Below are 14,904 nucleotides of genomic sequence, written 5' to 3'. Positions count from 1 at the left end.
TTTTTTCGTTTTTCTCCGGTACCGGGAACCGAACTCACGACCTTGCACTTGCCAGGCAGGCGCTTTTGCCACTGAGCTAAATCCCCAGCCCCCATTTCTGCTTTTTATTGCTTGGGTTGGGCAACGTTATGTGTGGAAAATGACAGTCTCATCATCATCTTAGTTTGAGATGCTTCAAATAGAAACTCTTGATGGAAGAAAAATTTGTTGAAAGTTCTTCAGTACAGTCTCTCGGACAGCATGGTTCCTGGTGTGAAACTATTATATTTTTGTCACTCACAGATGAATACAAGTTCTATTAACGATTCTTCCAAGACTTAGGATTCAACAGTCTCAGTTTTGCTCAGGGGTTAAGCCTAATTCTGGGTGTACAGTACCTTGCAGATGGACTTGAGTTGAGTTTGCCATTGAGGGTCATGTAACTTCAGAGCTAAGTGGGATTGCAAATGCAAGGCATCTTGAAGGCAGAGCCAATCAAATTTTGTGTTTATCTCATCCACTCTTCAAATCTGACCCTGTCAGCAGCAAGTTAGTCATCATGAATCCCATCGGAGATGGTCAGAGGGCAGTGACACCTTCTGGACATTAGCAATTGGAGTAGTGAGCTGTGAAATCTTTCTGTGAATGTTCCTGCTTAGTGAAAGCCTGTGAATAACTGAAGAGCAGCCACTTAGATTTAGGTCTCTAAGTCTTAGTTATTGATGGATACTTAACAGAAATGAGTTTTAAATGAATAAAAGCATTCTGGATATCCAAAGAGCTTCTGAGCAAATTATTGCAGTGTTCATTTAGAATTGTGAAAACTTAAGAGTGAGGCTTAGTCAGTTCGTTATTGTAGCCTGTTAATAATAGAACCTTATTTCTCACAGTTCTAGAGTCTGGGAAGTCCAAGACCAGGGCAGCAGCAGCTTTGGTGTCTGGTGAGGGCCCACTTTCTGATTCACAGATGGTGCCTTCTAGCTGTGTCCTTAAAAGGCGGAAGTAGCAAGGCTGCTGTGTGAGGCCTCTCGAATAAGTGAGGGCTCTGCCTCAGGACCTGATCATCTGCCAAAGACCCCACCTCCTAACGCTATGGCATTCTGGGTTAGAGCTTCAGTGTACAAAATTTCAAGGGACAGAAACATTTAGACTATAGCAGAGGCTTATGAAGGACAACTTAAGATGAGAAGGTGATACATTTATTGTGTTTAAGAGTTTGCTGTCTCACTGCGTGTTTCTCTGAGGACCTGCTAATACATGTTATCAGTTATCACCATAGAGACCAATACTACACCTTCGTGGCCCATGCTGGTGTCTGTTTTTGCGTTCATACTTGTTTGTTGATTGTTAGTGGCTGTTATATCAAAATTAGTCACATCTAGGTTGCCTCCATCTAATTCAGGATGGAAAGATGACTGTCCAATTTACATATAGACAGTCCTATGATAGTAAAGTGATTGATTTATCTAATTGCAAAAAGAAATCTTGCTTTTTTATAGAAACTTTTTGAACTCAGAGGAGTATAACAAAGAAAACTAAAATTATCAATAAACCTCACAGAGATTACACTAGTTTCGGTTTTTTGGTCTTTCATGAAATCTTTTAATGTATAAGTGTTTTCATTTATATGTAACAATATACGATAATTTAAATATCTACATTAAAATTAAGTTATGCATAAGTTTGTACTTCTGTTTTAAGATACTATTATTCAATGTGTTAAACATTCCTATTATTTAACATTCTTAGGACAGATAATTTTTGCAATTGTTTTATAATCTTTTATAAGCTGCCAAATGCTTCCTTAAAAATGTGAGCCAAATTTTATTATTTATAATTTTCATTTTATTCATCCTCAACTCAAATTACTCTCATAAAAGTTAACTATTTTTCTACTTAATAGTAGAAAATATTATTAGTTTTGTTACTGAAGATAATCTTGTACATAAAATATTATTTAAAATTTTAGAATAAATTTTATAAGACTCAAAGGGCAAGCTACTCATAAGTTTGTCAAAATAGGAAAAATGTCTAAAATTATATAATAAGAGAATGACCTGTGTAAACTTCAGATTTTTAGTGAAGTTTTACGCATGTGTAAAGGGGGGAAAGAATCTATTTAATAATATGTAAAATTCAATGACTGAACAATGGCAATTATATAAAAATTCAAAAATTGCTCATTGACTCTGAAATACTAACATTTAACTTACTGATGCATGAAATTTAGATTACAATATGTTGTTTTTAAGATGTGAGAAATCAAAGTATTGAAGATTTAAAGACTTATTTTCATTGTGAGTGTTATGGAAAGCCTAAGTTGTTATCATTTAACTCAGGATGAAGTATTTTGCTTTAAAGCAACTCATCTGCAAATATTAAAAAAAAAAAGCTTTATATAGAAATCAAAAGTAGCGTTGAGACTAATACCTCACATTTGCATTATCTCTTGTTTTTCTCTCCAGGACATCCAGGCGGAAATTGATGCCCATAATGACATATTTAAGAGCATTGATGGAAACAGGCAGAAGATGGTAAAAGCCCTGGGGAATTCTGAGGAGGCTACTATGCTTCAACATCGACTGGATGATATGAACCAAAGATGGAATGACTTGAAAGCAAAATCTGCCAGCATCAGGTCAGAACAGCCAACATCTAACTAAAAAATAAGGGGGCGGGGCTGGGGATTTAGCTCAGTGGCACAGCGCCTGCCTGGCAAGCGTGAGGTTGTCAGTTCAATTCCCGGTACCGGGGGGAAAAAAAAAAATTAAACGTTTGGGCCGGGGATACAGCTCAGTGGCATAAGCGCCTGTCTGGCAAGCACAAGGTACTGAGTTTGATTCCCGGTACGCCCTCCCCCTCCAAAAAAATGGGGGCGGCAAATTGTCATGATTTCTGTATATTAGGAAGAGCAAGAGCAGGATACCACCAATGCTGCTCTTTCAAAATACTTAAGATTTAAATGCAAACTCTATTTTCTTGGTTATATGTTTGGCCCCACTCATCTTTGTGCCCTCTGCCTCTCGTTCCTGACTGTTCACAGATGTCCATGTCATATTTTAAACTAGGTAACATTCCTAATAATAATGCTACCAACATCTGCTCATGTCTGAGTTTTTACCTTTACCAAGGACTGTGTTAAGGTGTTTGCAAAAATTAATTAGTACATTCATACACTGCATGGCAAGATTTCTATCGGTGACCCAGTACATATATAGTGGGTGGCCCCACAGAAATATATTGCCGAGTGATGTCATAGCCATCTTAGTTTGTATGAGTCCATTCTGTGATGTTTGCACAATGACACAAGTGCCTAATGATATGTTTCTCAGATTGTACCCTTTCTGGAAAAGCCTAGTAAAGTAGATTGTAAAAATCCTTTCTTAAATGAGGAAACAAGAGATTTAATGAATATGAGGAATTTGCCAAGTTTTTTAGCTAGTAAATGCTGAGCAAGGATTATGGTCTAGATCTTTTGACTCTGGCTTTGAACATGTTCTTTTTTTCATCTTTTTTAAAATTTTTTTTGGTGGTACTGGGGATCGAACCTGGGGCCTTGTACGTGCAAGGCAAGAGCTCTACCACTAAGCCACATCCCCAGCCCTTTGAACATGTTCTTGGTTCATCATGTTGTATTTTTTTTTTTTTATCAACTTGAAGATATATTTAAAGAGAATAAAAATTTCTTATTGACACTAAAATGGAGAATTGATGATGCATATCTGCATTTAGAAAGAATAGTATTAAATAAGTATGAACTTTAGGACCAGAATTCTGACTAGGGAAAACCCTGAAAAATTATCCAGCCTGATAGAATGTTTAGTATTAATGGGGGTCAAGAATATTTTAACAGTTGGTAGACAGTTTCTAACTAGGTCTAAGTTTATGGGAAACTGACTGAAAAATGTTATTAAGCAGAAATTTAAAGAGGAATGTGAACAGGAAGTGATAGGTCAGTTTCCCCTGCTGTATCATTGAGAAATGCATCCACAGCCTTAACAACAGATGCTCTTGAACTCGATTCTTTGACTTCGCTATTAATTCTCTGATTTTAGGCAAATTGCTTAGTAATTTGTACCTTAAAATATCAGAATATACATATTTAACCCATATGATTATTGCAAAAATGGAAGGGGAAGATTCGATAGGACATTAATCTCGGTGGAGTCTGCCTAATAATCTGCCAGTCTCTATAGCATCTAATTCACCTTTTCATACATAAGTTTTGTTCAGATGTCTTTGAGATTTCTTCCAATAACTTCACAGAGAGTAGGAATCTTCAATGGTTATTTATTATATACGCATTCCTTAAAAGTTTCTGATAAGATGTCCTGAAGACTTCTGTTCTTTGGGGGTTCATACAGGTGGATTTGTAGTGCTTCTTATACTTAAGGAAGAGGGTAATGTACCACGGTCTGGACTCCTCTGTCCAGAGATTCCACTGGAAGTGATGTCAACATCAGCAAATTGTACTTTTTAAATAGGAAAATAATTAGAGGGCATTGTACACTGAGAAACTCCACTTGAGTAAGACTTTAATTTTCATCTGGCAAGATCTCATGGGGTTGCAACTTTCTGTTCCTCATAAATATAAACAAATAAAAATGTTTAAAACATCACAGTGAAAAGTACTCGTTGAGGATCTAGCGAAACAGAGATCTAAGCTCTGGTGAAGAGCCATAGGACCGGCTCTGGTGAAGATTGTATGCAAGGTCGTGGGATATTGAGAGTTTAGAGGGTGACTTCTTCAGGCACAGGGTTTTATAAAGGCCTACATGAAACACAGATCATTCCAAGTGGAAAGCTACAGAAAAAAAGTATTGGGGCTTTCTTGGGAGTTTCTCCCTGTACCTATAAAATCACATTCATTTTTGCTAACCTGAAAAACAAGAATTCATATGCTCCAATTAGAATAATATTTAGTAAACAAGTCAATAGTAATTTTAGAAGATAGAGTATGTGTTTGTGTCCGTAGACTTCTGCACAAAGACAGCATACATTCTGGTAATATATAATAATGAATCAGTGTGATCGTGAATCAAAATCATCACGTCATATATAGCCTACCTCAGGAGATTTACATATGCCTTCAAGCATTTAATGGAAGCTTAGTTCTATGTTTAAGGCATTGCTAGTTACAAACAAGTGAGGATCCATGCCCCTAAGGGCTCACAGACTGGTTTAAGTGAAGATAGAGCCCGTCGGAGAGAGTGGTAACTTTCACTTCAGATCATAATTAGAGCCCTCATGAAAGAGGTGATTCGTAAGCAGAGCCTTGGAAGGTGCAGTGCTCCTCCTCAGACTGAGTCAGAATGGGGAAGGGCATCTGTGCAAGAGGTTTAATATAATACTCTTTTCGTGAAAGTTAGCAAGTTCATTGTTGCTGAGAATAGGCTTGCTGGTGGGTGTGGAAGAGGCTGCAGCTAGAATAAAGGTGAAGAGAGAGGCAAGGTACAAATGACGGAGCCCCTGTGTCTACCGTTCTCCATTCCACTGGTGATAGAATTTGAAACTGTTCGGGCAACACAATTCTGTCTGAACTTTGGAAAGATCTTATGACCAGGGAGCATGCATTGCATGAGCCCGCTTCTAAAGCCAGGAAGACCTGCTAAGTGATCCTTTCAGCTTCTAAGAAAAGGAAGAGAAATTGGATGAACTCAGTTTGCCCTGTGGAGGTACTCATAAGATGTCCAGGAGCAGGGAGAAGTAGCCACTGGGTGGATATGTGCTTTCGAAAGAGAGATGTTGGTGTGGAGGGGAGGTTACCATTGTGAGGTAACCATTCAAAAGGGTGAAACATGAGCAGCAGGCAAAGCACAGAAGCTGGAGGATCCTTGATACGTAAGGAACAGGTGATGGAAAGGGGAGGCTAGCATAGGCAACTGAGAAGTGGCCATCCTTGAAGAGGAAAGAGAACCAAAAGAGAGGAGGTTGTCAGGAGCCAAGGAAGGAAGGAGCTTAGTGGGAAGGAAATCAGTCATAGTATCAGCTGCTGGAAGAAGGAAAGAGGATCAGGATTATATAATCCAGGAGAATTAAAAGGGTTTTTGCCAGAGGCAGGTATGGTAGCACGTGCCTCTAATCCTAGCTACTTGGGAGGCAGAGGTAGGAGGATTGTGCGTTCAAGGGTAGCTGGGCAACTTAGCAAGACCCTGTCTTAAAATAAAAATTAAAAAGGGCTGGAGATGTAGCTCAGGGCGAAGGCGTTGGGTTCTATCCACAGGCTTTTTTGGGGGGTGGGGGGCAGGGGTGGAAGGCAGTTGTACAGGGTAGTGTTCAGTGGTGTTGCAGTCTAGAGCTAGGCTGACCACTGTCAAACACTGGCTTTGCCACTTAGCACGTGCCACACCGGGCAGATTACTGCACCCATATATGCCTCTACTTCCTCATGTGTCAATTCAGAATACCCTCCTTCTAGGGCTGACCTGATGATCTCATGTAAAGGGCTTACAACAGCGGTGCGTGCTAAGGGCTCTACAATTGGTAGCTATTATTATTTTCATGGATTGCCACTTTGTTTGGCACTCATTAATTCAAATACAGAAACTCACCCTACCCTTTTTTTTATCTTATTCACAAATGTTGGGAATTTTGGGGAAGATCCTCAGTCAGTTGTGTCTATTTTTCCCGGCAGGAGTCTGAACAAGTACGGAACAGAAGTAGGCTCCACATCACCAGAACTGTAATGCTGGGAAATTCCTGCCAGAGGCCAGGCTGGAGGAGATAGTGGGGCTCAGTGGGGCTGTTCACTGAACTGAACCCCACAATGACACAGAATTCCTAGCAGTCTCTGATCAAGGGGGCTTCCCAAGAGGGCCCCCACATAGAACAGTGTTTTGAAGGTCTATTATGTCCAGATTCTCCTGTGTCTGTAATATTTCTGTAAACTCTCCCCCCACTTTCTTCTATAATTAATTTAAAGTTGCCTTTTCCCTAATTGCCTGCTTTACTTGAAACATTCCTTAATAGAGATTAATGTCACTGCTTTCCTCGCTTAGAGGCCAATGGGAATCCTCTGAATAATTATCACTGCATCTCTGTCTCTCAACATCGTTTCTTTAGATGTGAAACATCCATTATCCCACCCTTCCTCATCTTATCCTTGCTTCCTCCTAACCCATCGGAGATGCTGGGTGTGTCTGCTTGACCTGAACGCCCTTTTACCTTCCTATTCATCATCCCTTTCCTTAGCTATCACTCCTGTTGTCAATGCCTAGACTGGCAGCTTCTTTTTTTTTTTCCTTTGGTTTTTCTCCAGTACCGGGAGTTGAACTCACGACCTTGTGCTTGCCAGGCAGGCACTTTGCCGCTGAGCTAAATCCCCAGCCCCTAGCTTCTTGTATTTTACTTCCCAAGTTTCTTTTTATTTCACATGTAATGTCCGTTATCCCAAAGTCCCACAGACTCAGTCATCCTGGGGCTCAGGCAGTGACCCCTGTGATCTTGGTGCCCCTGAGGTGATCAGTCTCTAGGAGGTGAAGAGCACATGTTTTCTTGGGCTCCATTCCACCTGGTCTGAATGTGAACTTCCAGTGTATCAAATCAGAATTGTGTACGCAACATCAGTGAAGCCACTCGCCTTCATATTAAGGTTATGGGCCCTTTCTTCCATTGCCTGCTCTCTTCTTGGACCACCAACCTACTATTACTAACTCTGTAATTTTATCCAGTATATAGGTAATAAATTGACCATACTCCAACTGCCTGTAGATTGTTCACAAATTTACATCTTCCAGTGTTTTCTTTTTGTTTTGTTTTGTTTTTTGGTACCAGGGATTGAACTCAGGACCTTGCACTTGCCAAGCAGGCGCTTGTGCCACTGAGCTACATCCCTGGCCCCTTCCAATGTTTTTTACCTGTGGAATTGTTAGCTTTGTGTTAATTTTCCCTTATCTTCCTGAACCTGCTAATCTCTAGTTGTTTCAATCTTTCTTCATTTCAGACTCCCCAGCACCTTGTTCCCAGCTTGCAGCTCACTGTAAGACATCTTAGTAAAGTCAAGACCTTAGTTCCTTCTGCTTGAACTTTTTGGGTTTAGTTTTCCAACCTCTGACACTAATGATGACACCCTTTCCCTGTGATTGATCTTGGGCTGCCAAGAGCTGCAGTAGCAAGTGTAAAATAACATTTCTTGTATTGCAATTGGGCACTTGCTGCTTATGATTGGTGAGGTGATTCCAAATGACTTTTCTGACATATTCACCGCATCCCTGTTTTAAAGGATTATGATTCCATTTTAGCCCCACACCTCCCTCTCTGCAAGTGGCCTTACTTCATTCTTCCCTGAGGGTGAGGTCATCTGACTGATGCCTTTCTGGTCCTTGGAGGATGTAATAATTCATGGGTTCTGTGTTTCCTCTTGTGTTTTGATTGTGTTGAAGTAGGTATTGTCATGGCAGAGAACATTTGGTGCAATTTATTGTCACTTTTAGGAAAGAGGATATCTGTCAGAGATCATAATAAGAATATTTATGTGCCCAATCTACCCTAAGTGCTTTGCACACATTATCTCCTATGGTGTGAGTGGCCATTGAGAAAATGTAATAATATGAGGCTTAATATCTTAAGTAATATTTTATAGTCTTTTCAGTAGGTCATGATTAAGCTTTTTAAATACTGAAATCCAGTGTGCCAAATGTTATTTAGCAACTGAAAACAGCACTAGTTGGTATTTCCCTTAGATCAGAATAAGAGAAGGTAGCTTTGAAACTTCAGCTAGAAAATGTTCCTTTAGGGATTTTGATATTTTATACTCACTGGGGAATATGAATTGGAAATCTACAAATATATTCAGTGCCGGGAATGACATGGCTTAAATTTTTATGTTAAATTTATTTAGTATAAGATTATATTAATTAAATATCCACTTATCAGCTTAATGATATTTAATACAGATCCTTATTAACATATGGTTTCAAAGGCCAGTGAAGTTGTCAAATCTAATGAAAACAGAGCTCAAAGATAAAATTCTATCTTTCTGTTCTTTTATGATCCTCTTAAAAATGCAGGGCACCATTTTAAAAGGCCTGAGAGAAAATTAATCTTTAACATCATCATTTACATCTACATCATTTACAGCCACATTTTACAGTGTCATTGTCACCACTTTTAGCCTTAGGAACTTACTTTCTTAATCATATTATAAAACTACTAAAAATCTCCTTTTACCAAATCTAATCGAGGAAGATTCTGTTGCTTTCTTCTCATTCTTCCCTGGAGCATCACTTTCCAACCAAACTTTCTGTCATGATGAAAATGTATTATCTGTACTGCTCTGGTCAGTAAGTAGGTACTGGCCACGTGTGACCTATCAAGCACGTACAGTGCAGCTAGTAAAACTGATGAACTGAATTTCAAGTTTTATTAATTGCAATCAAGCTGAATTTAAATAGCCACATGTTGCTGGTGATTGCTATATTAGAAGCATAAATTTAGGGTTGTTTTCAGCACAGATAACACTTCTGAAGATTTGACCCTTTTTTCTTCTGGTAGTTTTTAATTCCCTTCTGAAAAGCAGCAAAAATCCTCTTTTACTGTTACCTGTTATTCTTACTAATTAAGACCCTGTTCTTACACCCATTATGATCTTGTTTATTATGTATGGGTTTCACTGTAAACCAAAAAGCAACTACATTTGTAGAACAAATGCCAAATTTATTATCTTCTACAACAGAAGGTATTATATCTTTGTTCCCTCTGAATTTGGGCCATTAAATCTTGGTTAGACCTACTTTCCAATTGTATTCTTATTTTTCTAGAGATCTGTCTGGGCAGTTTCTGTCAGTCTTCTTAAATATAGCAGAAGAGGTCAGACTTTGGGTTGGATTCCAAATTCTTACCATTTTACTAAAGATCTTCCCACCGTCTCTGTGCCATAGTTCCGCATAGAATTATGGTCAGGTTTCCTGCCTTGAGGAACCTTTGCTTTACTTGAATTTCTTCTACTTTGGCCCAAGAATTGTTTACTGCATAACTTTCGGTTTCTCAACCAGTGTGTGCCTGACAGCAGAGTAGGTGCTCCAACTATACATTTGCCTCGAATAAATGAAAAGCAATTTTCTTTTAACAAGTGCCTCTCTTCACTTACACTATTTTCTTTCATATCTTTACACTGGAGAAGGAGTGATAATTTGTTTGAAGATACAGTTTCTGTGAAAGGTGAGACTATTGACAATTTAAAGCAGATATTGGGGCTGGGGATTTATCTCAGCGGCAAAGCGCCTGCCTGGCAAGCGCAAGGTCGTGAGTTCAGTTCCCGGTACCGGAGAAAAACCAAAAACCAAAAAAAAATAAAAATAAAGCAGATTTTATTTAGTGGTTCCCACCACAGTTACTTTTCTACTATATATAAATAAGGAAGTACCATTTGTAGGGATCTTTATCTTCTGACAAGCTTTTGTGTTTTATATATTTTTGAATTCCTAAGCACTTGAAATTGTTCTAGAAATGGTACTGTTGAAAGAAAGGTAACTAATGTGAAGGATCTTCTGCAGGAGACATCACTGTAGGTTGATTAATCTATTGCTTTGTACACATGAAGTACCCAAAGAATGAACTGAAGCAGTTTGGAAGTCAGGATAAGTGAGTAAGAGCCCTTGGATATGTAATTAGAAAAACCAGTGCTTTAAATGAAGATTCGGAAAACATGATTGATGATCTGTTACCTATGGTCTTGGGAGATTTAAGTTTTACAATGTTTACAGTAACGCTGAGAAAGTACAACTGAGCCAAGTACAAGTTAAATTTTTTTCTTACAAAAAATTCAACCCACTGCCCAGGAAAAGGCTTTCATCTTTCAAGATGAAAGAATGAAAATGAATCAGGAACACGTAAGGCTACTACAGAAGCATACATTTATGTGAGCATATGGTAGTAATCCACTCCATTCAGAAGTGTGCCGATTGGAAAATAAGCAGAGCAGGTTTGCCAGGCAGAGATTCTGCCAGATGAGCTTGCTTTTTATTATGGGAAAGTAAAGATGCAAAGAAATAAATACTCCAATCTTTTCTAATTTCAAAGACACTTGAGCATCTCGTTTGAAAAACACTGCCTTCATCTTTATAGATAGTCCTTCAGGTGGTGAATGTAGTAAGGTTCAGTGATCAATTTTATTATTTCTCTGCCATCAAAAGAGTTAATTGCAGTGGAAAAGATGTTTGAGTGCTCTTCAGCACATGTGTGCAACTGATTGCAAAGGGATATAATGTGAGGCTTAGTTATTGATTAATGAGTGAAACTTCAGATTTTGAAGATGGAGGATCAAATCTGAAACAGGGGTCAGGGTGCAGGCGTCAGTTATTTGCACCTGGAGATGTCAAACACTTCTTCCCCACCTGACGACCTCTGATTTCTATATGTGTTTTGTGTTTTAAAATATTGGAAAGAAATTGCAGTAGCTCAGTCAAATGGACTAGCTTCAGCGTGGCCTATAACTGCAGAGAGTTTTCAATGAATGTAATTGGAATTACTGAGTTTTGCTCTGTGACAGGTGAAATTATTGTTTATCAGGGAAAGGTAATTACATATTTGGACTAAAATTAATCAATAGGAACACTGAGAAACTGGAGTTCAAGCAGAACTAGGACATTGTTAAAGCACAATATTGTAAATTGAGGTCAATCACAGCACCTGTGGAATGAGCAAATAATAGTAAACTCAGGAAAATAAAATACATTTTCTATCATATAATTCTCAGATAATTTAAAAATACTTTGAATTTCATTCTGTATTCAGATTACTTTTTTATTATATTATACAGTGTTAGCTTTCCATCACTGTGATGAATACCTGAATACTTTTTTTGGGAGGGGCAGTACTGGAGAGTGAACCAGGCCTTTGCCTGAGATACATCTCTAGTCCTTTTTTATTGAGTCAGGGTCTCACTAAGTTGCCCAGGGCAGGCTTGTATTTATGATCCTCCTGCCTCAGCTTCCCAGAATGCTGGGATTACAGGCATTTGCCACCATGCCTCGATGAAAATAAACTTTTAAGGGAGAGAAAGGTACATAGTCTCAGAGGATTTAGTCCAGAACTGCTTGGCCTTATTGCTTGTGGATCTGTGGTGTTAAAGTACATCATGGTGAGGAGTGCCTGATGGAGGGAACTGCTAATCTGATGATGGCTGGGAAGAAAGGAGAGGGAGAGAGGAAGAGGCTGGAGTTCCAATATTGCCTTCAAGTGCTGTCCCCAATGACCTAACTTCCTTCCACTAAGCTCTGCCTCCCTATAGAGGCAAAAGACGCTGACCAAGCATGTGCTTCTTTGGGGGACATTTAAGATCCAAACTATAACACAAATAGCATTTTTTATTAAGACATAGAATTTTTGAGTCTGAGTACTTTATCTCACATTAAACAGTTTGCAGTGGAACTATAAATAGATTGCAAGATAATTGGCCTTTTATGTGTAACTGTATGAGAATATTGGCTCATGGTTTTTATTTTATTTTATTTTATTTTATTTTATTTTATTTTATTTTATTTTATTTTAAAGACAGGATCTTGCTGTGCAGTTCGGGCTGGCCTTGAGCTCTCTTTGTAGCCCGGGCTGGCCTCGAACTCCTGCCTTAGCCTCCCAAGTGCTGGGATTATGGCTCATGATATTTTAAAGGATATACAGAACTTCAGTTTTTTTATGGACAATGGTTGTTATGTTGTGAATTAGATCTGAACCAGAGAACAGAGATTTCTAGTTGTTCTGAAAAAAATCATGAACTTTTTAATAAAATATCATCTTGTTGAATATCTATTGATGGGAACACCACCTTATGTGATAAATGAGTAAACATCTATTTGAGTTAACTATGAATTGAGCTATGAATTTCGAGACAGATGTTCAAGTAAATCATGTTTGAACAAGGAAATTACTGTACTGTGAGGTCTGCAGACAATAGTGGCTGTGCCCGCTAGATTGGTCCTGTATCACTTGGTAAAGGAACCAGTTAATGGAAGTAGGGATTGTAATGGCAATGTCAAGGTGAGTCTGATTTTAGAAGATAGGAAGCGTGATCTACAGAGGTTTCTTGTAGCTGAGTTTCTCCCAAATAAGTCCTTTGCCCTTCTGAAGTCTTCACCTTTTGCAAACTGTCATATAACGAGGCTGTGTCTGTGTCTATCCCCTTCACCTCTAAACCTGAAAGATCGAGGACAGTCAAGGAAATTTCTCTCCGCCAGGTTGGGATGTAAGTCCATACTCACTAGGGTTGATGTATCAGTGAGGAAAGCCCATTTCCATGTCTCTGGAGCTTTTCCTCACTGAAAGGATTTTCAAATCCAGCCCACTGTGGACTTGAGTCTGGGTAAATGGGATTTCTCTAGGGCCCTAACAAGAGCAAAAAGAAATCTGTGCTTTGATTATACTGTATTTCTGCCTCGAGGTGCTTTGGCTCTTACTGGAATCTTAACTACATAAAATGTCTTTTTAAAATATATTCTTCATTATGACAGTCATAACTGAGCAATTCTGAAGGTGCATTTCTGTGCTAAAACTAGAGATTGTTACTAGAACAAAGACTTCCCCATGAAAGCACTGAGTGAAGTATTGCAGTCAGTGGTTTTGGCCAAGTTGTTCCCTGTGTCCATGATCATTTGTCGCTGGATATTGATTGGTAATCATCTAATACAAAATATATAAAAATTAAGTGTTTACTGTCCTCTTGGTTACCATATCTGGTATTTTTTTTTTTTAAGCACTTTTGTACATACAATTTCCCTTATTCCTTCTCTGATCCTTTCTTCCCATTTGGAGATAAATGAGGGGAAAAAACTCCTGGAGATATATATATGTATATATAAAATGCACATGCTATCAAATTTACTTTGTAATTTTACATTATGCCATGGACATCTCTCTTGAAGCCCTCATATTTATGCCTCAGAGATGTGGACGTATACATTGAAAATATCCCCAGTATCTGCTGAATGTAAAGCTCATTTGATATAACAGTTTCTTACAGGATTTTTTTTTTCTTTTTTTGCAGAGTCAATCTCTTTTTGGAAGTGAGCATTAGTTGGTCATACAATATTACTTGGCTAAAGGAAGTTATATAATTCTGTAAGTGCAATCCAGACTTCTAACTTTGGTCAGTGTTCTTGCTCAACAGGGCCCATTTGGAGGCCAGTGCTGAGAAGTGGAACAGGTTACTGGCGTCTTTAGAAGAACTGATCAAGTGGCTGAATATGAAAGATGAAGAGCTTAAAAAGCAAATGCCAATTGGTGGCGATGTTCCAGCCCTACAGCTCCAGTACGACCATTGTAAAGTAAGTCGATGGTCCAGGGTGGCATCATTTTCTTTCTTTCCTTTTTTTAATTTTGGTGAAGCAAATATTTCAAACAAGATTCTGGATGAATGCCAAAGTTGAACTGATTATCACAGCCCCTCTTCTTGCTTCTCTTTGTATTTAGGTGTTTTGTGTAAATTTCATCTATTCCATTTGCTTCATGTTAAATTATCTTTCTACATTTAGGCAAAAATTTTTGAAATACTACTAGTATCTAAAAGATAGTGTGGCTTTTACCTTATGAAATTTATCTAATGTTCAAATAGATTCTGGAATATTAATATAGCATATTGGGAAAACTTATAAATGACAAATTAATCTTAAATTCAGGGCTCAGAGAAGCATAAAGTTTTACAAACTCTTACTTATATTAAGTGAAAGTGAAAGAAGGCTTGTGATAGTGAGGAAATAGGAGAGTCTTAAAGCAAATGAAGATGACGTTATTTAAATCATTTCGTGTTTTATTTTTCTGAATTTGTACCTTTCTTTAAATTATATTTTTATTTTGCTCAGATTTGTGCTTTGATTTGATTAGGAACCATATATGCTAAAATATTATCAGCAGACACATCCCTAGATCCTTGTATTTTAAAAAAATTTTTGTCTTGTCTACTTTTCAGTAATTTAATTATGATTTTTCCTATGG

At 38.2% G+C, this 14,904-nt stretch overlaps 1 protein-coding gene across 5 annotated transcripts in view; it reads left to right on the top strand.

Annotated features, from left to right (window-relative positions):
- The window catches only part of Utrn (utrophin), a 506,964-nt gene that overhangs the window by 354,721 nt on the left and 137,339 nt on the right, over positions 1 to 14,904 (top strand). For all 5 annotated transcript variants that reach the window (XM_005389232.2, XM_005389234.2, XM_005389233.2 and 2 more), the window contains 2 exons: positions 2,445 to 2,617; positions 14,081 to 14,237. In XM_005389232.2, the coding sequence (XP_005389289.1) occupies positions 2,445 to 2,617; positions 14,081 to 14,237 (330 nt within the window). The remainder of the gene's footprint in view (positions 1 to 2,444; positions 2,618 to 14,080; positions 14,238 to 14,904) is intronic.

Source organism: Chinchilla lanigera, unplaced genomic scaffold, assembly GCF_000276665.1.
Source record: "Chinchilla lanigera isolate Chin_1 unplaced genomic scaffold, ChiLan1.0 scaffold00035, whole genome shotgun sequence".
Taxonomy (NCBI): Eukaryota; Metazoa; Chordata; class Mammalia; order Rodentia; family Chinchillidae; genus Chinchilla; species Chinchilla lanigera.
The sequence above is the reverse complement of the archived record's forward strand: the minus strand, read 5'-3'. Positions and strand labels throughout refer to the sequence as shown.